The 26028-nt window shown below is 47.3% G+C and overlaps 1 protein-coding gene across 2 annotated transcripts; it reads right to left on the bottom strand.

The window, feature by feature from the left end:
* Positions 1–426: 426 nt before the first annotated feature.
* On the bottom strand, positions 427–25580 carry CCZ1 (CCZ1 homolog, vacuolar protein trafficking and biogenesis associated). Of its 2 annotated transcripts, none has more exons than XM_084762519.1 (15): positions 25342–25580; positions 23605–23702; positions 23415–23508; positions 21964–22041; positions 21549–21596; positions 20124–20207; positions 17204–17379; positions 14915–14996; positions 12733–12794; positions 12349–12460; positions 7152–7185; positions 6461–6578; positions 4956–5114; positions 4435–4576; positions 427–766 (listed from the first exon to the last, which is right to left on the bottom strand). In XM_084762519.1, exons 1-15 carry the CDS (start codon positions 25453–25455, stop codon positions 758–760), a joined length of 1410 nt encoding a protein of 469 aa, XP_084618645.1. In that variant the 5' UTR covers positions 25456–25580; the 3' UTR covers positions 427–757. The 2 variants fall into 2 exon arrangements, with proteins under 2 accessions (XP_084618645.1, XP_084618644.1); XM_084762518.1 differs by having other exon boundaries at positions 4449–4576; positions 25342–25578.
* Positions 25581–26028: the final 448 nt, after the last annotated feature.

The raw sequence follows: 26028 nt of genomic DNA, 5'->3' as shown, positions 1-26028 counted from the left end.
CGGGCATGGTAGCACACACCTTTAATCCCAGCACTCAGGAGACAGAGGCAGGCAGATTTCTGTGTTTTCAAGGCCGGCCTGGTCTACAAAGTATGTCCAGGACAATCAAGGCTACACAGAGAAACCCTGTCTCAAAAAAACAAAAACAAAAACAAAAATAATTTTACGGTTGGAGGTCACCACAACATGAGGAACTAGATGATGGTGATGATGATGATGATGGTATAAGGTTCGCAGCATCAGGAAGCTTGAGAGCCACTGGCCTAGAGCTTAGCTTGAGTTACAGGACGTTGTTAGCAGCTGAGAACTGAACCTATGTCCTCTGCAAATGCTGAGCCTCTCTCTGGACTCTGACTGTGAGTTTTGAGCCCCACCAGCCAGTGCAGTCAAACAACCAGCAACAGAAGACTCAATAGGAAACCAGAATTAAAAAAAAAAAATTTAACAATTTATTGTCTTATTTCCCAGTAAAATATCTACATAATGTCAGAAGAATGGAATGATATTCAGCTGATTACCTTCAATTAATTCCACATAAATATTTAACACCTAAAAACCTCAGGGGATCATCAGTCAAGTAGAAATGTGATTTTTTTCAGAGCAGGTATTGCTTTACTGTTGTCGCTGACCCAGTCACTATCATGAGCAGTAAGTTGTGATGGTAAACCGAAGGTTTGTTGAGGTTTGGAGAGATGTTTTGGTCATTAGAGTCAATCCAAGAAGAAGATGTTATTGAACTGCGTGGCGCAGAGTTTTTTCACCTCTTCTGCAGAGAGAACAGAAAACAGTGTCAGGGGACACAGCTCCTTGCCTTAAAGACTGGATAGTATGAGCAGGACCTTCAGTTCTCTGGGGATAAAGACAGGAAATAGGTAAACGTCTGTGTAAGCAACATCAACGACCAACCAATAGAGAAGCAGCTGGGGAAACTCCTGAGACCTTGATGTTTTCCAACACATTAGAAATAGCACTTGCTAGCCGGGCATGGTGGCGCACGCCTTTAATCCCAGCACTCAGGAGGCAGAGGCAAGTGGATCGCTATCAGTTCAAGGCCAGCCTGGTCTACAAAGTGAGTCCAGGAGAGCCAAGGCTACACAGAGAAACCTTGTCTTGAAAAAACAACAAGGGGCTGGAGAGGTGGCTCAATGGTTAAGAGCACTGCCTGCTCTTCCAAAGGACTCGGGTTCAATTCCCAGCACCCAGCTCACAACTGTCTGTAACTCTGAGATCTGACATCCCTACACCAAACCACATAAATTCAAAATTAAATAAAGTATTTTAAAAAAACAACAACAAAAATAACAAAAGACAAAAACAAAAACAAAAATTAAAAAAAAAGAAAGAAATAGCACTTGTTTGGGTCTGAGCGTTGCAAGTGTGGCTCTTGAGAAGCTGGTGGGATGCACAAAAACTCTGGCTACAGTCTTGAGATATAAATCAAGTGCTTCACAAAGATTTCACTAAATTCACACTTTAATTTCTGTGGTACTAAGTATGGAGCCCAGGGCCTTGAGGATGCTAGGAAATGCTGTGCCACTGAGCCACACACCCCCTCCTCCCATGCTGTGCCACTGAGCCACACACCCCCTCCTCCCATGCTGTGCCACTGAGCCACACCCCCTCCTCCCACGCTGTGCCACTGAGCCACACCCCCTCCTCCCATGCTGTGCCACTGAGCCACACACCCCCTCCTCCCACGCTGTGCCACTGAGCCACACACCCCCTCCTCCCACGCTGTGCCACTGAGCCACACACCCCCTCCTCCCATGCTGTGCCACTGAGCCACACCCCCTCCCCCCATGCTGTGCCACTGAGCCACACCCCCTCCTCCCATGCTGTGCCACTGAGCCACACCCCCTCCTCCCACGCTGTGCCACTGAGCCACACCCCCTCCTCCCACGCTGTGCCACTGAGCCACACACCCCCTCTCCCCATGCTGTGCCACTGAGCCACACCCCCTCCTCCCACGCTGTGCCACTGAGCCACACACCCCCTCTCCCCATGCTGTGCCACTGAGCCACACACCCCCTCCTCCCACGCTGTGCCACTGAGCCACACACCCCGTTCCTCCCAAGTCCACCTTTTACTTCAGGCGCATACTAACTGATGCTCTTCGTGTACACAAATACTAATGCAAATGAAGATATAAAATGTAGCCAGGCATAGTGGCTCATGCCTGTAACCACAGCCTTTAGGAAAAAGGCAGGAGACTGGGTTGTAGGTTCAAGGTTGGGCTGGTCTACCAAGCAAGTTTCAGGCCAGCCAGCCAATCTTGTCTCAAAAACAAACAAACAAACAAACAAAAAATAAAAACCCCAAATCCCCAAAACAGACAGACAAAAGGATGCTCCTTTATGATGCTCCTTGTGTCATGTCCTCTGCTGTTAGCTCCACTCTATAGTGAGCAGCAGAGAGGCCCAACCGTGAGGACAGTGACACCCTTTCTCCAGGACAACGTTCACTAGGAACCACAAAGTGGCTGCTGCATCACACTGTCCAGACCAACCCCACTTTGATGGGAAGGCAGAAAGAAACTGTCTGCATTCTTCTGCTTGTGTACAGAGGGTGACAGCTAGAAGTGCCATGTGACTCTGGCAGCCTGAACAGAGACCCTTGTTGTCATCACAGGATCTATGAAAGGACACTTGTACACAGTGTGTACAGCTATGGATTGTTTGTTGATTTATTTTTCTTTTTGTAGAGCTTTAGGAAGCAATTTTCTTTTAGGCACTATTAAGTTTCTCACTCGCGAGGTAGAGGCAGGCAGATCTCTGTGAGTTCGAGGCCAGCCTGGTCTGCAAAGTGAGTCCAGGACAGTCAAGGCTACACAGAGAGACCCTGTCTCGAAAAAAGAAAAACAAACTTTCCCACACTACAGGAGAAATAAAAGCACAGAGGATCCAATTTGGTTCTCCGCACCCACAGGGCAGCCTACAACTGTTTCTGTCTTTTTTTATTTTTTATTTTTATTTTTATTTTTTTTAGTTTTTCGAGACAGGGTCTCTCTGTGTAGCCTTGGCTGTCCTGGACTCACTTTGTAGACCAGGCTGGCCTCGAACTCACAGCGATCTGCCTGCCTCTGCCTCCCGAGTGCTGGGATTAAAGGCATGCGCCACCACCGCCCGGCTCTACAACTGTCTTTAACAGCACTTCCTTCTTCTGCCTTCCTCAGGGACCAGGCACACACATATATGCAGGTAAAACACCCATACACTTAAAATAAAAAAATCTAAAAGCCCCAAATACATAAAATGGAAGCATCTGCTTAGATCTTAGCAGTCATGTTCTGGTTTTTTGTTTGTTTTCTTCCTTCTTTTTGCAGTACTACAGACTGACTTCAGGTCCCCAAACATGCTAGGCAGGCGCTCTAGTAATGGGCTACATCCCTAACCCATTCCCTGGCCCCCATCCTACCCTACCTTTTTAAAAAAGATTTATTTATTAATTATTATTATCATGTATACAGTGCTCTGCCTGCATTACACCTGCAGGCCAGAAGAGGCACCAGATCTCATTATAGATGGCTGTGAACCACCATGTGGATGCTGGGAATTGAACTCAGGGTCTCTGGAAGAGCAGTCGGTGCTCTTACCCTCTCCAGCTCCTTTTCCTCGCTTTTTAATTTTGAGATAGAGACTCCATAAATTGCCTCTGTAGACTCTGAGTTTCTAATCCTCCTGCATGAGGCTCTTGGAAAGCTGGGATCACAGGCCAGGGGTTTGCTTGGTGTTGCCTGCAAGGGTGGTTGTGAGCTGCCCCATGTGGAGTCCAGACACGACCTGCGTGCTCTACAAGAGTGGCAGAAGCTCTTATCTCTGGAGCGGCCTCTTAGCCCTTATTTATTTACTTTTTAATATTGATTTTTATTTTATGTGAATGTGTTTTGCCAGCATGCATGTACATGCACCACATGTGTGCCTGGTGCCTTAGAGGACAGAAGAGCGTATCAGATCCCATGGAAGTGGAGTTCCGGATGAGTGTAAGCCATTGTGTGGGTGCTGGAACCAACCTGGGTCTTAACTCCTGAGCTCCAGCTCCCCAATTTATTTACTTTTTAAAAAAACATTCATATTTACTTGTGTGTGTACATGTGTTGGGATGGGGCATGCATGCATGTGCCATGGTACATGTGTGAAGGTCAGAGGACAACTTGTGTGCCTCAGGAATCAAATTTATGTCATCAAGTCTGGCAGCACGTCCTTGTGGCCCTAAGCCATTTCACAGGCCCCATTTACTTTTTCTGAGACAGGGTCTCACGTAGCCCAGGCTGACTTCAAACTCAGTATGTCACGGAGGATAATCCTGCACTCCTGGTCCTCCTGCCTCAGCCGGAATTACAGGTGTGCACCACCATGTGCAGGCTCTATACTGTTTCTGAATACAGAGAAAAGAGCATTTGGAAACATCAGTGGCGTTAAGACTCTACTGAAATACCGCGTCCCACTTGCCGTTGACTTCGATCAGGTTTGCATTCTTTTGGTTGAGAATCACATACAGCTCCCGCTGGTCCGACTTCTTCCCAACAACCCAGTAATCACTCATGGCTTTCACGATGATCTCTTCATCTTCATCTGCTCTGTAAGAAAGTTCCAGAATGGGATAGTTTTGTGTGCATGGCTATACTGTGAGGAGAAAAAGAATTCAAAATAAGAAATGGCACTAAGTTGTTGTCATAGTCAAGGAGTCAGGTGGGAATGAAAGGCAACTTGTGTGACGTGGAAACCGCGCCCTCGAGTGGGACAAGCCGGAAGCCTCTGAGAGGAAACGATTTGGCTGGGCATACTAGCGTATGTCTATAACCCTGGGAAGGCTGAGGCAGGGGAATCGTGAGTTTAAGTACCACCTAGGCTATAGAGTGAACCCTATGTAAACAAATACAATAAAAAGATAAGTACAATCCCTTTAAATCTGCTCTCAGAAAGACAACACCTACTTTGAGAAGTTGTTAGAATTACCTGGTAAAGTCACTGTTGATGTCACCTAGAATCTTCATGAGGTCTGGATGGACAGATGTAAGGGACACGCTGGGTGTTTTCCTCATGTGAATTGTACTTTTCTCTGCTAAATTCATGTGGTTGAAATAGATAAACTTAAACTGGGGTTCTTTTTCAGACCTGTACAAAACATGACATTGAGACAGTAACAATTTGAAAGAATAATTAGCCAAACTGCAGAGCCACAGTGTGAAAACTTTCAAAGTGGACAAGGGCAGCCTTCATTACATAGGACCTTGTCTCAAAAACAAACAAACAAACAAAACGACCTCTCACAATAAAAAACCCAAGAGAATCTCATGAACACAAAATACGCAAACTCCAACTGTACAGCAAGGCCGGCGTGTAGACGCAGAAGGAAAGGCGCTTGCCACCAAGCCTGAAGACCTGAGTCGGAACCCAGGATCCATATGGAAGGAGAGCGCCAACCCCTGCAAACTGCCCTCTGACCTAGACACACACAATACATAAATGTAATTAAACAACTATATAGAAGTCTTGTACTTTTACCTGGGCGTGGTGGCGCACGCCGTTAATCCCCAGCACTCAGGAGGCAGAGGCAGGTGGATCATTGTGAGTTCAAGGCCAGCCTGGTCTACAAAGTGAATCCAGGACAGCCAAGGCTACACAGAAAGACCCTGTCTCAAAAAACAAAAAACAAAACAAAACAAAAAGGCTTGTACTTTCAATGGCTGGGCATTCAATCAAGAAACTCAGTTGTTATCTGTAACAATTATTCATCCAATAATATTGATATCTAATACGATAGGATTTTCCAGAGAGCTGAAGTCTACTTCTTTTTTGTTTTATTTTTTTTGAGACAAGGTTTATCTATGTAGCCACGCCTGTCATGGAACTCACTCTGAAGACCAGGCTAGCCTTGAAGTCTACTTCTTAGCCAAAAATTTTTTCCGTAGCCAGCATAAAGCAAGCACTTGGGAGGCAGAGACAGGCGGATCTCATGAATTCGAGGCCAGGCTGGTTTACAGCCAAGGCTACACAGAGAGACTCTTTTAAAAAGTCCCCACCCACCTCAATAGTGTGTGTGTGTGTGTGTGTGTGTGTGTGTGTGTGTTTGTTTCTTCCCTGCTCCATTCTAAATAAAGGTATATTGCCCATGAAGTCCGATTTATTTACTGCCTGTTCCGTTACACAAAGACTCTGCTGACCCCGGTTAGGAGAGTAAGTTTCATTGCTCTCCAGTGCTGGGGTGAACGTGTGCTCCATGAAGTGCCTAGCACCGTGGCTGCAGCGTACTGTGCAACCTTCCCACGGTCCTCCATGGGAGCTATGCTACGCTGCATCAGCCCCTCCCTGGGGCATCCCAGGTGGGACTGGGCAGCAGCCCACACTTTCTAGGTCCTGCGGGCGGCTGCAGGGTAACTGTGCACACTCCTCAGGAGAAGCGCTGACACCTGACCATAAGCACTGAGTGTCTGAGAGGGAACATGAAGCAGAGCACAAACCCAGAGATCCTCTTGTTGATGTTAAACTGCTCGCAGATGTCCGACGCCAGCACGGTGAGCTGGGGCCCAACGATGCTGTCCAGTCTTCGGCAAAAATCCAGCGTCAGCTGCGTGGATGCTGCAAGGAGTTTAAGAAACAGCACTCAGCCAGCGCTCCAGTGCTTTGTGCCCAATAGCTCCTCACTTTAGTGTGCAATAAATACTTGACAGAGCTCAAGTGAAAACTTCACCATCAACTAAATGAGATCAAGACAGTTAGGAAGCAAAACAATCAGAAGCCCCTTTCCTCCCAAACTGAACAGAAGAGAGATGTTAGAGTTGGTTACAGCAAAGATGAAAAGGTAAGCCTGTCACTATAAGGGAAGCCTTATACTCCTTAAGTAGCGGCACACTGGGTGCCTGCCCCAGGAACACCTGAGAAGCTCACGTATGTACTTAGCACACACAACACAGCACTCGGAGTCACGGGCTGTTTGAGTCACCACAAGCATTTAGTCCTGAGTCCTTAGAGGGCAGGTACCACTGTCCCCCACCGGTCAGCAAGCACAGAAAGGTACTGCTCTGACTGCTGAGCAGTGACTGAAACAGCCTCTTCACGGCTTGTGACAACATATTGATCATTTAAGGACAGGACCCAGCAAGCTGCAGAGAACTGGCCCAGTTGGGTTGCAAGTGGATGCAGAGCACCTACCATCAATCATAAAGCACACAGCGGCGCTCATGGCCTGTGGGGAGACAAACCAGAGATTACAACGGGTTCAGGGAGGGGGATGAAGCGCTGTGAGCAAATGTGGTGAGCCTGTCTTCACTGCAACAAACGCCTGTTAAGGAGCCACTGTCCTGTCAAGCAGAGCGGTGTAGAGGCACACAGCGCAGTGGCTGACGAGGGGGCTGCTTGTTTGCTGCAACAGTGCCAACGTGCTGACGCTACAGTGCACGGCGCATCAGTCAGGGGCACAGTATTTACAAATGAAGTGGCAGAGTTTAAAATGCTCAAAACAAAACAGGAGAAGGGACAGACAAATTGGCATCTTAAACTGTGCGTGGTGGCGCACACCTTTAATCCCAGCACTCGGGAGGCAGAGGCAGGTGGATTGCTGTGAGTTTGAGGCCAGCCTGGTCTACAAAGAGAGTTCCAGGACAGCCAGGGCTGTTACACAGAGAAACCCTGTCTTGAAAAACCAAAAACCAACCAAACAAACAAACAAAACCAATCAGGCTACAGAATGGGGTTCCAGGACAGCCGGGGCTACATAGAGAACCCCTGTGTATGGAGGAAAATATGGAGAAAAAAAAAAAAGGATTGACATCTTATTACGTCAGCTCTGTTGCATGCCTGAGATTTCACTGTTCTAGTCTCTCGGTGTACACTTAACAATTTCCATTAAAAGAACTTAAAAGAGACCTCATGTCACTACAATCTTGCCTCCTTTTACTCTAGTAAATAACTGTGGTTATGACATTAGCAAGTAACAGCAACCAAGACCAGGAATAAAACTAAAATTGCCAAGCATGGCGGGACACACGTGTAGTACTCTACCAGAGCTAGCGGCTCCGGATCAGGAAGTCAAAGGCAGCATGAGCTACACAAGACCATGTCTCAGAAAAGCAAGCAAGCAGCTCGGAAGGGATGGCTCAGTAGTCACGAGCACACACTGACCTTGTCCCTAGCACGTAAGTGGGGAAGGGCTCTGGCGGCTGTGGCCTCCCAAGGCGCTCTCAGCACTCCAGCACCACATGACTCCAGTTCTGCTCCGTCCCTGCAACAAGCTGTGCTACGGGCACAAAGGCGTTTCTGCGTTTTGTTTTTCCCCATGAACTACTGACCTTAAAGATAATTTTGGAAGCGAGGCACATGCCTGTAAGCCCAGCACTCAGGAGGGAGAGGCAGGTGCATCTCTGTGAGCTCGAGGCCAGCCTGGTCTACAAAGCAAGTCCAGGACAGCCAAGGCTACACAGAGAAACCCTGTCTTGAAAAACAAACAAAAAAAGATAATCTTGGAGACACCTTAAGAAAGAGGTTGGTGTTCAAAATGAGCATAGTCCCGAGGGCTCCTGAACTTTGTAACTAGAGGCCACTGGACTGACCCTTGACCACTGTAAATGGACGAATGGCACATCAAAAAAGCTATTAAAAGAGATAAGGACTCCACATAACACAATGCCAACACCACACCTGAAACTGCATCTAGCCTGAGTCTAGAAGGGGAACCCAGTAAGAATATTGTGGCGAGAGCTCAGAGCCCTGTCCCTGGGCACTCAAAGGACTTTAGCTTGACAGACAAGACGTTCCCTACTCCAGCTGCTGCTTTAGCGCATGCCTCCTTGCTGCTCTGCGGCAGACGCACTGGCGTGGAGCCCAGGTGTTCTCTTGGTTTACTGTCCTCCTGCCGCTGGACACAGCTATAGTATACTGAGAGGACACAGGAGGGCAGCTTGTCTGTTTCTCTGCCTCATCTGGGATTGACAGTTTGGTTTAACAATGGACTCTACAGTGGGGCTGGGATGGCACTCAGTGCCAGGGTCTGTTTAACACGCTATCTGGCACCAGAAAACAAAACATTACCGTCGACATCGTCATCAACAACATCAAAGCCTACACCAAAAATCATTTTCCCTCAGAACTTCTGGCTATTTTGGGGAGACACTGGGCACTGAAAGCAGGGCTTCACACATGCCCCCAAGTGCTCTACCACTGAGCTACAGGCCAGTTCTTCTCTCAGAACGCTGGAAGTCTTTCTCCGCACTGTCGCGGAGCACCTGCAGCTGGAAGGGGGTCTTTTACAGGTGACAACCTCTGAGGTCATTCTCCTCTTATTTCTGAGATTGTTCCATGTTGGGTGCAGGGGAGGGTCTGTCTTCTTACTCATTTGGACACACATTAAGGATTTGCAACCTGGAAACCTGTGTCTCCTGAATAAAGAAAGCATTTCCTCATATTCCTTTACCATTCTCCTCTCACTGAATTAATGATGAATTATGGAACTAATCCTCTGTTTTTCAATCTTCCATAATTTTAGGTGATGTGCCACAGTGTGGGTTGTGTTTTGGAACCTAGGTTGTGCTGGCTAGCTTTGCCAATTTCACGCAAGCTAGAGGAGTTATCTGAGAAGAGGGCACCAGAACTCAGAAAATGCTTCCATAAGACTGACCTGTGGACAAGTCTGTAGAGCATTTTCTTAGTTGGTAATTGATGGGGGAGGGTGCAGGGCACTGTGGGTAGTGCCACCCTGTGCTGGTGCTCCTGGGTTCTAGGAGAAAGCAGGCTGAGCGAGGAGCAAGCCAATAAGCAGCACCCTCCACAGCCTCAGCGTCAGCTCTACCCTGACTTCCCTGGAGGACAGGCGGTGTGATGTAGGCCTGTAAACTAAAATAAACCCTTTCCTTCCTGTTTGCTTTTGGTCACGGTGTTTTAGGACAGCAATAGGAGCCCTAACTAAGACACCAGGCTTCTGTGAGTGCTAGGCCAGCACTCAACCCTGAGCTCCACCCTGAGGCCTCTCCTTCTATAACTGCACCTCTTATCACGTTACCCAGGACGGGCCAACTTACCTGACCCTTGTACTGAATCTCACCTGTCAAAAACTGTATTTTCAGTGGGACTGGAGAGTTGGCTCAGCAATTAAGAGCACTTGCTGCTCTTGCAGAGGATATAGGAATTCAATTTCCAGAACCCTCTGGTGGCCCACAGCTGTCTCTAACTCTTAGCTCCATGGATTCTGATGCCCTGCTATGGCCTTTACAGACGCCTTGTGTCGCGCGCACACACACACACATACATACACACACACAGAGATGTGTGTGCGCGTGTGCACACGTAAATAAAAATCATTTTTAAACTATTTTCAGGGTGAAGGAATGGAAGTTATTGTATAAAGGACAGAGAGTTCTTGAGAGAGATGGTGTTAACTTTATTGTGTATATTTTATCACAATAGTTTTTTTTCCCCTTGAGACAAAGTCTTAGTGTGTAGCTCTGGCTGGCTTGGAACTCATTATAAAGACCAGGATGGCCTAGATTCACCTGCTCTACCTCCCCAGTGCTGGAATCAAAGGTATACACCATCACATCCAACCACAACTTTAAAAAATGTAAGTAATATCTTCAATTACAGTGAGGTTACTATAGTGTGATGGGTTGTTTTTGGTTTTTGTTTCTGGTGGGGTTGGGGCATGCCCACTCTAAATGCTATGCTGACCTCAAACTCATGGCCGTCTCACTCAGCCTCCTAAGTGCTCTGGTTGTAGGCATGAGCCTTTCCACTGGGCCTCTTAGCCCCTTTCATGTCAACCTGCTTCCCCCTAGGGCACACAACTTCCCTAATCCATGCGTGCTAATTACTTTATTGTGCCTGGATGTATGTCTATGCACCATGGATGCATCCAGTACCTACAGACGTCAGAAGAGGATGTCAGATCCCCTGGAGCTGGGGTTAAAGGCAGGTGTGAGCTACCACGCTGAGTACTGAAAGCCAAACTCAGGTCCTCTGCCAGAGCCTCCAGTGCTCATAACCGCCTGGCCACCTCTCCGGCCCTAGTGTACTAATTTATTAAAATCCTCATCTACCCCAGAATCAATTTCCCCCTTTTAGAACTTGTAGGGTTTCATTGTTTTGCTTTTGGTTGTTCTTGTCATGCTTAGGCAGCAGAAGAGAGCCTCGTGCTGCCGAGAGCAGGCGGCTTTATGTGTCACACAGAAGGAGAGAGGCAGCCATGAACTCCAGGAGGAGTCGGCCTGCTTCTCAGGCACAGATGCTCACAGCACCCACTCTTGGTCCCTCTGGCTTCATGGCTTTCTTTTAAACAGACTCTCAGCCCACCCCCTGCTACACATGTCAGCTGCAGGCCTGTCTGTGTGCAAGGGCGGGGAGAGGGAGACATCTCCTGGCTCAGCTGGCCACTGCTGAGGGTGGGTCTCTGTGTGCTCTGAAGACTGCCAGACTCTGCCTAGGCTGCAGCTCCTCTACTCTCAGGCATTGCTTTTCATCTCTCCACGGTCCAGACAGTGAGAGGACCCCCTCACACTGTGGCATCCTTCCCTTCCTGCTTTCCTGGACCATAACGTCTAAGCCTTTGAATTAAATCATACCTGTAGTTTTACATATGACAGAAGATAATTTGTGGTCACTTTTATTTCTTGTACCACAATTGCCTAGAGACAAGGAAAAGTGGAGGGGAGGAGGAGGGAGGGAGGGAGGAACACTAACCAGGCATGGTGGCATGCTCCTGCAGCCCAGCTACTAGGAGACAGAAGTAAAGACTGCTCGAGCCCAGGAACTGAAGATCAGACTGGACAGACAGTGACGCCTCATTTCAAGATGAAAAGAAAACTCAACCTAACACACATACCTATTCTCACAAGAACGTGTCATGAAAACAGAATAGTCCTTGCACTTAGTCTAAAACTTTAGCCAACGCAGAGTTCACGGCAATGGCATCTGCACTCCATGGTGGCCCTCTCCCATCCTTGGGTCTGTGGCATCTGGGACTTTGGATACTTGAATATCCTGCCTTACCCAGCAATTCTTTCACAAATAGCAAAATTACCTAAAAGGGTTATGTTTTTCAACACAGGATTTCTCTGTGCAGCCTTGGCTGTCCTGGATTTGATTTGTAGACCCAGCTGGCCTCAAACTCACAGTGATCCACCTGCCTCTGCCTCCCAAGTGCTGGGATTACAGGCATGTGCCGCCACCACTCAGCTACCTAAAAGGGTTGAAAATGAGCTTCCCACGGCAGAAGAGTACCCGTTTTGAGTCTGACAGAAACTAGAGCCTGCAACACTTTTCCCATGAAACACTTAAGAGGTTTGCACTGGCACCAGTCTACACATGCAAGGGATGTATGCTCAGTATTCATCTGTAACACTGGAGGGAAAACAATTGTTACCTTATAAACAATTAAATGGAGCTCTTCATAAGTGTCATCCGTGTTTACAAAAATTTTAGGGAATCTGCACTTTGCTTCTGGATCATTAAGGTTCAAAGGTCCAGTTAGAAATCTTAAAAGTAAAGAGAGATGACTCAATTCAGTTAGGTAGACTGTAAGCACAACGCACACAGAACACATTCCTAGTCAATGTTTTGTTGACGCTTGGTGCCATTTGGTAAACACCCTATCAGAGCACAATAAAGAAACAGTTTAACGTCCCTGGAAAACAATAGACTTCCTTTCTGGATTACTGCGGGCAGGGCAATTCAATGCTCTATATGTTATCTTTACCAGAAGACAGAATGAAACCCAGTACTGGAAACCAAACAACAAAAGTCCTACCTTCCGTAGTGCTGAAGATTTCCCGGCATTTCTGCCCTTATTGGGGAGTCTCTTCCTGCCAACTGCAAACACAATGAATGTTGGGAACAATTACACTTTTTCTTTTTACTTTCATAGTTTGACAAACAGCGTTCAACTACCAGCTAGTTGGTCTGAATTTACTTTGCTACACTAATTCCAGTATTGCTCTCCATCCAGAAATTAAATAAAATGAATTATGAATGAATGAACAAACATACAAATAAATGGAAAATACATTCTTAAATGGTATGTGTATACCCACAGAACATCTGCTCTCTGCCTTGGCCAGAGAAGCTTTTTTGCAGTGAGCAGGGGTTAATTTGGGGACTTGAAAACTTGGTACTGGGAACAGTGACTGAGCTCAGTGTCAAATAGGTCATCCATGCCCACCTTCCCCACCCCATCTCAGGCTTAGGGGACATCAAGGAAGACAGGGTAAATAACGTAAGAGCTGCAAGATGGAAGAGCGGTATCCATAATAATACAATAAAGAAAAAAGGTGTGTGACACGAGTCCAGAAAAAAACGGTTTGGGGGCCCCAGGGAAAGCTGAAAAAGAATATACACAACATGAATGAACTTTTGAAAAAAAATATAATAAAAATACTACAAAAATGCCAGGCGGTGGTGGCGAACACCTTTAATCCCAGCACTCGGAAGGCAGAGGCAGGTGGATTGCTGTGAGTTTGAGGCCAGCCTGGTCTATAAAGTTAGTCCAGGGATACACAGAGAAACTGTCTCAAAAAAACAAACAAACAAACATGGCCCACTACTAATCTATCAGGAGATCTCACATGTACGAATTCACACTGTCATGCTGTGTCTTGGCTTTCCACTTTACACACGCTGTTCTTCAGTCATGTAATCAAGTACTGACCGAGTCTCCTGTTGTGGACCATGCTGTCAAAGGTGGACAAGTGCCAGAAGCAGCTCCCTGAGGGCATGCTTATAAGGCTTTGACATCGGCTAGAGCGGTCCTGGCTCTGCCACATCCTTGCTGGGTAACCGTGTGGTCTGACTCTAGAATGCGCATGATGACGTGTGTTAAGGGCCCCATGCCCAGGGAGTGGTGCGACCTTGTGGATGCCACGCTCATCGGTGGCCACTGACTTCCAAGCTGAACTCTGAGATGAGTTCTTGGAGGAGTAGGTCACTGGGCATAGCCTTGAAGGACAGGTCATCCATCCCTGACTGCTCTCTCCCTGCTCCTCTGGCAGCCAGCCTTGGCCCGAAACCTCTGAGACTGTGACAAACCAGGCTTCCCCCTCTCAATGTCTTCCTTGGGTATCCTGTCAGCAATGACGCGAACACATCTTCACCGAGTACAGATGTCCCTGAAGCCTGGGCAACCTCCTCTTGCTGGACAGTGTAGCCAACTCTTGTGACTGCTACTATGAGGGCATGCAGGTACGCTGGACACTGGGAACAGCGGCTGGGGCACAGTACGTACTCAGCAACTGCTGGCCGCTGGCCTCTGTATTGGACCTGACTGGAAAAGAGCTAAGTTCTGGAGAAGACCTTTCTTAAACCTCTCTTTCAATGTTTGTTTCTTGGGGTGCTGAGGGTGGAGCCCAGGGCCTAGGGTATGCAGACAAGGACTCCTTGAGTTTTTCAGAGAGATTGTTCCATTGTTTCAGATCAAGGCCTTAAACACTGGAGAAAGAAGGTGGGATTGGGGTGAAAAAGGAACTTGCCAATGAACAGAGCAAGCAAAAATAATGATTTTATGGGCTGTGAACATGTTCGCTTTCAACTTAATGAAGCTGTAAAAGGGTCCTTTGAGGAGAAGGCTGGTGTTTAATGTTCTCTATAGAAAGCTGGGGAGTTAAGGACCACCGAGGCAAAACAAGCCAGCCAGTAAGTCATCTTCTCACAATGGCTCATATTTCTAGATGAAGATGCTGCAGGCGTAGCCAGGGCCCTCACACATCCCTGGCATTTTCAGAGGTCTCTGGCCCTCTCTAAGACGCAGCTTTCTCTCTACCCAATGAATCGCTCCTCCTATGGCACTTGAACACAACAACCACAGAAACGGTGACACACGTTTTCGTGTGTGACCAAGCAATACCAACATAAAGCAGCTCAGGAGAGTCCTGTACCTAGCTCACCACACCCACCTCCACCTCCCCTGTCCACTATGCGCCTGTAGAACGCAGCCATACCTCAGGTTCGATGTGCCTGGGGAACAGTGAAGTGGTGAGGTATTTGTACAAAATTCTCATGTCCTCTTGTTCTAGTCCACTCCTGAAACATCAGGAAAGCACTGGGTTAAAGTCTGAAGTGGTCTTCTGACTTCTCTGCTCTGTGAAGACGGGAGAGGGCTTGCCCAGCATGAAGCCCTGGGCCCATCCCCAGCCCTGATGCACAGCAAACAAGATGGCCGTGCTGGCGCACTACCACTAGGAAAGTTAAGGCAGAAGGATCAAAAGTTCAAGGCCGGGTTGGAGAGGTGGCTCAGTGGTTAAGAGCACTGGCTGCTCTTCCAGAGGTCCTGAGTTCAATTCCCAGCAACCACATGGTAGCTCACAACCATCTATGATGAGATCTGGTGCCCTCTTCTAGCCTGTACCATATATGCACATAGCACACCCATATATAAATAGAAACTAAAAAAAAGAAGGGTTAAGGTCATCCTTTGCTACATAGAGTTCAAGGTCAGGCCATACTACCTGAGACCTTGTCTCAAACAAAAAAAAAGACAAACAGGAGCAGCCTATCCCCCAAAGGGGAAGCCCGGGAAGGAAACACACTAAAACAAGTGTTGGCCCTAGCACTGCATGCTGACCTGCTAGCAGCTGCTGCTCCACAGCCCTGTGCTTTAAGTAAGACTTGAAACAAAAGCCCCACAGGAGAAGGCTCGGCAGGTAAAGGCATCTGCTATGCGAGCCTGGTGACCTGGGTTTGATCCCCGGACTCAATGGTGGGTGGAGAGACGTGTGTGCGTGCGCGTGACTATCAGGATGAAATCCAGGAGGGTTCCCTAGGGAACGCAGGGGCCACACACTGTACTCTGGTAGCACATCCTGGCATCCTGGCCTACACAGTGAAGACCACATTCTGGAAGATATCGCTATGCTACAGATACATAATTTGGCCATACGTATCAAAAGTATATGTGGGTATTTATCCACTAGGTCTCATTGTAGAAAAAAGAAAGACGCTTCAGGCAAACAGCCGCATCTCCAAACAAGGCAGGAATAAGGAAAAATGCTGGGAACTGGCAGACATCCACCTCTTTTCTTTTTTTTTTTTAAGATTTATTTATTCTGTATATAGTATCCTGCCTGCACACCAGAAGAGGGCATCAGATCTCATTATAGATGGTTGTGAGCCACCATATGGCTGCTGGGAATTGAACTCAGGACCTCTGGAAGAGCAGCCAGTGCTCTTAACCTCTGAGCCATCTCTCCAGCCCAGACATTCACCTTTAAAGAGGTTTTTGCTGTTGTTTTGGGACAAGAGATAACAAGGAAACCAGGAAGTCCTGGGAGAGCTTTGCATGAACACCTCTTCCATTCCCTGTCGTGTTAGAATGAATTCTGGCCTTTCTTGCAAACAGCTGCTGCCCTTCCTCAGTGCCTTCATGAGACAGTGGACCTGGTTGTCTCCCACACTGCCCCTCTGCGTGTTCTCGGGAGTGCTGACCACAGCTAAGGGGTGACAGGGGCTGGGACACGGCTCGGGGGTACAGTGCTTGCACACTAGCACGAGGACCTCGACTTAAGACCCACAGCACCCATGTTGAAAGCTAAGTGTGGCAGTGCGTGCCTGCAGGCCAAGTGCTGGGAGTGGCAGGCAGGAGCATGCTGGGCTCGCTGGCAGCCAGCCTGCCTTGATAGGACGCAATACCTACACACATTAATAAGATAAAGATAAATGTTGAAGAGCCGAGCCGCAGCAGCCTGGAGGGTTTCTAAGGCTAACACATGGATGGCTACCACACTTTTCTTTTGCAGAAGTAGCTTAGGTGAGAAAGTGGAAGAGCAACTGAGGATGATTCCTGGAATTAACCACGCACACACACTCCTATGCCTACACACATGTGCACCTACATACATACAAAACCTCACACACATACATACATAGCACAAACACTCATCCACACACACATACATGAAAAGTGGGTTCTGGGGACCTGAACTCTGCTTGGTAATTTGACATTGCCTAGAAAGAATTTTCCAGCCAGGTGATGGTGACGTATGCCTTTGATCCCAGCACTCAGGAGGGGAGCAGGCATAGGCAGGCGGATCACTGTGAGTTCGAGGCCAGCTTGGTCTACAGCGTGAGTCCAAGACAGCCAAGGCTACACAGAGAAACCCTGTCTGGAAAAAACAAAGACAAAAACCCTCGCCTGCTGTTATTTCCTGGGTCCAGACAGCTCACCGATTGCTGCTGTGCGCATCCCTGCTCTGACCCCCATCTCTTACAGGCCAGGCCACAGTGTTACCTACCAGATGAGTTGGTCGTTGTAGAGGAACGCGGTATATTTGACTACACTTAGGCTTTCCTCCATTCTGTTAATAAAGGACTGGATCTTCAAGTAGGTCATTTTATCCAACGGGAAGAAGCTGATTCCACCAAAAATATCAAGGAGGTCACATGACTGCAAATGTAGCGTCTGTAAATACTGTGGGGAAAACAGACACGCTTAACAACAGCACACTCGATACAGTGCTCTTCAGTGGGATCACCTCACATCAGGCCACTACATGTGGCACAGTCACACACTGACACACAGCACAATTACAAGGCCTACAAGTAGTAAGTCAAGGGTAACTGATTTGGAATCAATATCAATTTTGAAATATAACTGTTTAATTGTTCTGTTGCATCCACATGATAGAGCCATGGACACAATGCCACTCTGGAGGGCATCAGTAGGGACAACAGAAGACTCATACCAGGACAGTAATGAGGACGAGAACAGGGTTAGGGAAGGATGGCACCCGAGTGCCTTATCTCACTCAAGATAGCTCAGAGGCTGAAGTGCCTGCCACACAAGCCTGAAGACTGCACTTCAGAACCCTAGCACCACGTGAAAAGCGGGGAGGGTCAGCGGCTGCCTGCGTCCCAGCTGCGGGAGGCAAAGACAGGGAGCCTGGAGCAAGCTGGTCACCATTGCTGAAATCATGCAGAAGACACTGAAAAAGACACCCAAACCCAAGCCCAGGCTGCATGCCCACAAATAATAATAGTAAGCTAAAGAAGCAATACAAAGGCAGGGATGAGGGATGTGGAGGTCTGAACAGGAAAGGCAGCCACAGGCTCACAGAGTCCAAGGCTAGGTCCCTAGTTCGTGGGACAATTCTGAAAAAGACTGGGAGGTGCAGCCTTGTTGGAGGACACCTGTCACTGGGGTTGAGCCTTGAGTGACCCAGTCACTCTGTCTGTCTGCCTGATGCTGGTGGGTCAGCTGTGAGCTCTCGGCTACTGCTCCAGTACCATGCCTGTCAGCCCGCTGCCATGCTCCCTGCCATGATGGTCACGGAGTCACCCTGTGAGACTGTAAGCAAGGCCCCAATCAGATGCTTTCTTTTGAAAATTGCCTCGGCCACGGTGTCTCTTCACAGCAACAGAACAGTAAGTAAGACAAGAGGTGTTTTAGGGAAAAAATAAACTGAGAATTATTACTTGAACATAAAGTGATTTTGATAGATGTTGGGGCAAGTGAAGCAAAACCCAATGTACAGGGAAAGAGACTGCTAACTACTTAGAGTATCAGCACTTGGGACGTATCACACTCATATGACTAAATCCATGTCACAGCTGTGTTAGCCACTAGTCTACTGCTGTGAAGAGACACCATGACCATGGCAACTCTAAAAAGGAAAAACACTTAGTTGGGGCTTGTTTCAGAGGTTTAATCCACTATCATAGTAAAAAGAATGGCAGCATGCAGACAGACATGGTGCTGCAGAGCAGCTGACAGCTCTGTATCTGAATCCAGAACCACTGCGACTGGCTTGGGCTTTGTTTTTTTTTTTGTTTTTTTGTTTGTTTTTTGAGACAGGGTTTTTCTCTGTGTAGCCTTGGCTGTCCTTGAACTCATGCTATCGACCAGGCTGGCCTCAAACTCAAGAAAAATCAGCCTGCCTCTGCCACCTGAGTGCTGGGATTAAAGACGTGCACTTTTAAAACTCCAAAGCTCACCCCCAGTGACACACTTCCTCCAGCAAGACCACGCCTCCTAACCCTTTCAAATAGTGCCACTCCCTGGGGACCAAGTACTCTAATCTTTGAGCCTACGGGGGGCCAATCTCACTCAAACCACCATAAGAGTCACAACCCTGTCCCTTGAGTTAATAACTGTGAGGACTGTTAGGATAACAGAGCCAACACAAGCTGGGTGTGGCAGCTCACATCTGTCATCCCAGCACTTTGGGAGGCTGGGACAGGAGGACTGCTGTGAATGTGAGGTCAGTAAAAGCTAACCAGTAAGATCTTGTCTTAAAGAGAGACAGACAGAGAGGGAGGGGGTTTTGTGTGTGTGAAATAAAAGTGCAACTCTGGTAATTGTTTAATGTTTCTAGTCAGCTAAGCCATGCACACAGTGAGACTTTTGAGGTAAGCCCTACAATACACATAGATGCAGGCAGACAAGATGGAAGAGAGACATGTCTTGGGGCTGCTCCCAGGAGCCCCGGACAGAGGCAGGATGCTCTATCCAGCAGGCTAGATTACAGGCTGTAGCAGCGCCTCACTGCTCTGGGTTTGCCAGAACAGCTCTCAGGTTGTCTGCCACACTCAAGGACTAGGGTTTTATATCTACAAAATAAAATACAAATGTGGAAGCTGGAGAGACGGCTCGGAGGTTAAGAGCTCATACAGCTCTTGCAGAGGAGCGGAATTTGGTTCCCAGCATTCCTGGGAGATAACTCCAGCTCCAAGGAACCAGACATCCTCTTCTGGTCTCTATGAGCACTACACTCATGTGCACATACCTGCACAGACATACACATACATTTAAAAATATACAAAACAAACTGGGGCTGGAAAGATGGCTTGCTGGCTGCTCTCCCAGAAGACACAGATTCAATTTCCAGCACCCACATGGTAGATGACAACTGTCTGTAACTCCAGCTCCAGGAGATCTGACACACTCACACAGACATACATGCAGGCAATATATCAATGGAATATATTAAATGTGTGTGTGTTGTGTGTATGTATGTAAATTAAAATAAAACAACAAATGTGTCTGCCTCTATATTGCTCCATAACATTTCCCCTGTGCTGCTGGGGATCAGCCAAGGTTCTTATCCAAACTAGGTAAGTGCTCGGCCACTGGCTCATACTGCCATCTGCACTGTTATTTCTCTCAAGATGTGCCTGCATATTATTAAAGTTATAAATAAAATTCAGGACCCTTACCCGATGGAAGAATTTCTCTAATCTTTCCTTTAGGAGCTTGACGCCTCCGTCTTCCATGGCTTTCAGAAACGTCCCATTAAAAAGCTGGTGGTGGAACACATTGTGGAAAATGAAGTCAGTGTCCTGTGCTGCTCAGTGGCTCAGGGGAACAGATCTTCTTTTTCACGGTTAACTAGGTTCACTAACACCCTCCAGGCCCTTTTAAGCATAGAAAGTATTTGTGAGGAAGCCCAAAATTATAAATATCTTAACAAACAATACACTAAGTGATAGACACTGCTATTTTCAGAAGGCCGCTTAATAATTCCGCCCATCTCTCTGTTCATCTGTTTGTTTTGGAGACTACAGTATTTCTATGTTGCCCAGGAGGCTGGTCTCAAAACTCAGAAGTTGTCTCTAACCTCAGCTCCCTATACAGTTAGAACTACAGCCCTGACCTGAACTCAGGTCCTCTGCAAGAGCAGTGCAAGCTCTCAACACTGAGCCATCTCTCTGGCCCTGTAAGTAAATAAAAAGCTAAAACTGAAAACTGAAGGATGGGAACGTAACCACAAACGTTCTTAGCACAAAAGCCTTAGCCCTAGGCTCAGTCCCCAGTACTTCAAGACAATAAAGAAGTGCTTTTAGAGCCAAACACCTGTTTGGACTTTTGTTTCTTTCTTTCTTTCTTTCTTTCTTTTTAGATTTATTTATTTATTATTATGTATACAGTGCTCTGTCTGCATGTACACCTGCAGGCCAGAAGAGGGCATCAGATCACATTATAGATGGTTGTGATCCACCATGTGGTTGCTGGGAATTGAACTCAGGACCTCTGGAGGAGCAGTCAGTGCTCTTAACCTCTGAGCTATCTCTCCAGCCTGAGGGCACACACCTGTCATCCCAGCATTCAGAACGCTAGGGCAAGATGGTTCTGAGTTTGAGGTCAGCCTGGGCTATGGAGGGAAACCTTGTCTCAGAAAGCGAAATATAACAAAACTATCCTCAGAGGAAGAAGACACATCCTAATTTCTTTTTTTTGTTGTTGTTGTTGTTTTGTTTTGTTTTCTGAGACAGGGTTTCTCTGTGTAGCCTTGGCTGACCTAGACTCACTTTGTAGACCAGACTGGCCTTGAACTCACAGCGATCTGCTTGCCTCTGCCTCCCAAGTGCCAGATCCTAATTGCAAAGAAAATGCCAGCTGGTGTGGTGGTGCACACCTGTAATTCCAGCACTCTGCCAGCCTGATCTACAAAAACGGAGTCCTGAACAGCCAAGGCTACACAGAGAAACTCTGTCTTGAAAAACAAAACAAAACAAAAAACAAACAAACAAACAAATACATTTGTAACGCATGTCCTTTAAACCGTCCCTTGTTCTCTTCCTTTCCAAATCCACCTGATGACTTTTGCAGAATGATGCACAGACCTGGAACACCACGCTTACCTTGTACATGCTGTAGCACTGCTGCAGCACCGAACTGTACACCTTGTCCTACAAACAAGAAAACAGCACGCATCTCACCGGATCCAAGGGCACAGCAACGGGACAACTCTTGGCAAAGGCACATGATTACTATGCACTTGGTCCTACGGTAGTTGTGTGCTGAAATAACAGGTATTTAAGTTCAAATTTACAAACCCATACGCCTCTTTTGGAAGGGCTTCACACACAGGGGAAGGATGACTAAGACTGGGCAGTTAGGTATTTTTGAAGGATTATATTAAAGCAAACAATAAATGGAAAACTTTCCTTTGTACCCCAAGAATGCTCTTAAAAGCTACTTAGTTTAAATGTGAGTTACTTGACACATCCAGGATCACACGTTCCTAAAAGCATGAGCTATGAAACTGCACATTACCAACAGCTCCTCCTCTTGGTACTCCACCACTGGCTTGCCATCTTTACTTTGCTTTTCGATGATAGGATTCCGAACAACCTATGAGGTTTGATAAACTGAAATTATATAGTGATATGACCATATGTTTTAAACTTTCTCTTCATTTTAAAAATTGGGGGCTGGCCTGGGCAGTGCTAGTGCACACCTTTAATCCCAGCACTCGGGGAGGCAGAGGCAGGTGGATCTCTGAGTTTTAGGCCAGCCTGGTCTACAGAGTGAGTTCTAGGACAGCCAGGGCTACACAGAGAAACCCTATCTTGAAAATCAATAAATAAATAATAAAAATCTGGGGCTGGAAATAAAACTCAATGGTAGACTGCTGGGCCAGCAAGTGGCTCCGTAGAAGCAGAAGCAGTGGGATTTCTGTGAGTTCAAGGCCAGCCTGACCTACAAGTTCAGGACAGTCAAGACTACAAGAGAGACCTTGTCTCAAAGCACCCCTGCCCCGCCCCCCGCCTCAAAAAAAAAAAAAAGTCTAGGAAGCAGAAACAGGCAAATCTTCATGAATTAGAAGAAGCTGGGTCTACAAAAAGAATTCCAGGCTAGCCAGGACTACCCAGCAAGAATCCTACCTATAAATAAATAAATGAACGAAAGAATAGATAAGTAAGTTAGTAAATGTGGGGTGTGACGGCACACTCCTAACATTAGGGAGCTGGAGACAGATGGATTCCTGGAACTTGCCGGCCAGCTAGACCAGCGCAATTGGTAAGCCTCAGATCTTAGTGAGAGACTGTGCTCAGAAAACCGGGGAGACTCCTGAGGAATGGCACCCAAGGTTGACAGGGGTACCCCACACACACAAATGCTCACTCTTCCTGACACAAATACACAAAAGTTACTGGACATGTTACACCGCTAGACACAAAATGTCTTTCATTTGTTTGTGGTATTTTTCCAGAACCCAGGTGAGCACTCTACTACTGAGCTCAATTTGTAGACAGAAAGGACTTTTTCTTTTTTCTTCTGGTTTTTTGAGACAAAGGTTTCTCAGTGTATCTCTGTAGACCAGGATGGCCTCAAAATCATAGAGATTGGCTTGCCTCTGACTCCCAAGTACTAAGATTAAAGACATATACCACCACTGTCTGGCCAGAATCTTTCTTTTTTTGTTTTTGTTTTGTTGCTGCTGTTGTTTGTTTGTTTTGTTATTTTCAAGACAGGGTTTCTCTGTGTAGCTTTGGCTGTCCTGGACTCTTTTGGAGACCAGGCTGGCCTCAACTCAGAGATCCACCTCTGATTCCCAAGCACTGGGATTAAGGGCATGCACTGCCACACCTGGCTCAGAAAGTTTCTTAAAACAGCCCCAATATGAATAGCAACTTTGATTTTTAAGTTGCAACCAACTTTGCTGTGCTTCCTAAGGATAAAGCTCCCCAGAACTTCACTACTGCTTCTTCACATGTAAATACCATGACCATCCAGAAATTTTCTTCTGGTTCATTGAAGAATTGTCTGTTCTTCTGTGTATGTAAGGATTTTGCAGGTTTCGATGGGCTAAAAGTCCTAGGGGAAAAAAAGTTTTAAAAACATGGGTGGAACAACTCTAGTTCAAAATAATTCACCAATCCCTACAAACAAAAAAAATATGTAAAGTATTACCTTGTAAACTGTACAATTGCTTCACATAATCCAACATTTCTAATTTTTTCATTCTTTTCTACTTCATTTGGATGGTAAAACAAAATTTTATTTTCTTCCTAGCACAGGAAGAAACAGAAACACAACATTAGTGTCAGGATTTATTCATTTTAACTATGAAAGTGTTAAGGGTATTTTGTTGTTGTTTTAGTTTTTCGAGACAGGGTTTCTCTGTTATAGAGAGCCCTGGCTGTCCTGGACTGTCTCTGTAGACCAGGCTGGCCTAGAACTCACAGGGATCCCCTGCTTCTGCCTCCTGAGTGCTGGGATGAAAGGGGTGCACCACCACACCTGGCTGAAAGTGTTGACATCCGGGCTGGAGAGGTGGCTCAGAGGTTAAGAGCACTGTCTGCTCTTCCAGAGGTCCTGAGTTCAATTCCCAGCAACCACATGGTGGCTCATAACCATCTAGGATGGGACCTGGTGCCCTCTTCTGGCCTGCAAGTGTACATGCCAGCAGAACGCTGTGTACATAATAATAAATAAGTCTTTTTTAAAAAAAGAAAGAAAAGAAAACCCAGAAATGCTGGCCTGGGTGACACACACCTTTAATGCCAGCACTCCAGAGGCAGAGGCAAGTGCATCTCTGTGAGTTCAAGTCAAGGACAGCCAGGGCTACACAGAGACACATTGTCCCGAGCACCGGCCCCCCAGCCAGCCCCCCCCCACAAAAGAAAAGAGGACAGGAATTACTTAATTGTGGTTTTGTAAATACTGTATCCCATCAGTCTACAGTTGTGTTATTCACCAAATTACATTTCATCAGTAGTACAAAATGAGTTTAATGAAAATGTTGGAATTTCACCAGATGTGGAGGTGCACACCTTTACTCCCAGCACTCGGGAGGCACAGGCAGGGGGATCTCTGTGAGTTCGAGGCCAGCCTGGTCTACAAAGTGAGTCCAGGATAGCCAGGGCTCTGTATAACAGAGAAACTGTCTCCAAAAACCAAAAGAAGAAAAAAGAAAGAAAGAAGAAAAAGAAAGAAGGAAGGAAGGAAGATCTCAGATTTCCACGTGTCACCAACCCTCAGAGGGAAGATCCCTGCATGCAGGTGTACAAGAATCAGATCGACAACTTGCACCAAGTTGGTTCAAGAGCACTCGGACTGACAGCCTCTACATAGGACTGAGATTTGCTTGGGGACGGGGGCGGGGACAGCTCTGGACAGCCTGTGAGGAAGCCACCACCCTCAATTCAGAGCAAACGAATATTCTTGTAACTTATTAATTTTGAGTTGGGGGGGGGGGAGGAGATTAACTTTCTGAGGCTCTTCCAAGTTTTGTTTCGTTTTGTTTTTTAATTCTCCCTCTTTTGGGAGCTGCAGTCCACCAGTCCGCTTCCACCTTTCCAATCGAAGATTTTTTTATTATTATTATTTTTTTTTTTTTTTCCCCTTCAAGAGAGAAGAAGTTCAATTTCCATGGCCCAGAACTGATGCAAAGGGAAAAAGACATTCGAACCGGGCGGAGGGATTAACCCGACGGACCTTCTCCGACAGGACCGGCCTGCATTGTCAAACACCGGGCACGACACCTGCTAACGAAGCGGGCTCGGTCAGGGCGGGGAAGAAGGGGGGGCGCCGCCTCCAGGACGCACCCCACAGCTGCCGGGCGGCGACACCGGCCGCCGCCGGTCCCCGCCTGACCTTCGCGCGCAGACCCCCCCCGCCGCCGCCCCCCGGCCCCCGTCAGCATACCTCTCCCTCGCGCGGCCCGAAGCGTGGGTTGTAGATGAAGAAGCTCAACAGCGCCGGCGGGAACTGCTTCTCCTGGGCCGCCCACGTCCCTGTCCCGGCCGCCGCTGCCGCCATTCCGGCCGGGCCCTCCCCCCTCCCACTTCGAGAGCCTCCTCTTCGTCAGCTCAGAGACGGCGGCCGTAGGGATCGCCACACTTCCGCCTCCCTACCGGGCGGCCCGGAAGAAGTCGCTACTGACCCAGAAGAAGAACCCGTAGTGCCCGGTCCTTTTCTAATACGTCCGGGTAGACCCGATTTCCCCCCGTGTTTCTTGGGCTGTGGTGGTGTTTCTTACTTTATTATTGACTCTTGGCTATCATCAGTCGTGACTGAAGAGAACGACCATGAATTTCAAGAGAAATGTAACAGTGGGTGGTGGTTGGGCTTTTGTTTTGTTTTGTTTAAAGACAGGGTTTTACCATGTAGCCATGGCAGATCTGGAACTCACCATGTAGAACCGGCTGGTCTTGAACTCACGGAGATCATGGCTGCCGCCTCCTGAGTGCTGGCATTAAAGGTGTGCGCCATGGTTGTGGCATTTTTGAAGTGGGAAGAAGCTTAGGATAGGGAAGCACGTGCGTTTCTCTAGAATTTGGCTCATTTACATCTGTTTGCTGTTATTTTGGATGTTTGGGGTTGTTGTTGTTG

Source organism: Acomys minous (genome assembly GCF_964271855.1).
Source record: "Acomys minous genome assembly, chromosome: 16".
NCBI classification, from domain to species: Eukaryota; Metazoa; Chordata; class Mammalia; order Rodentia; family Muridae; genus Acomys; species Acomys minous.
This window is presented reverse-complemented; position numbering and strand designations above follow the sequence as displayed.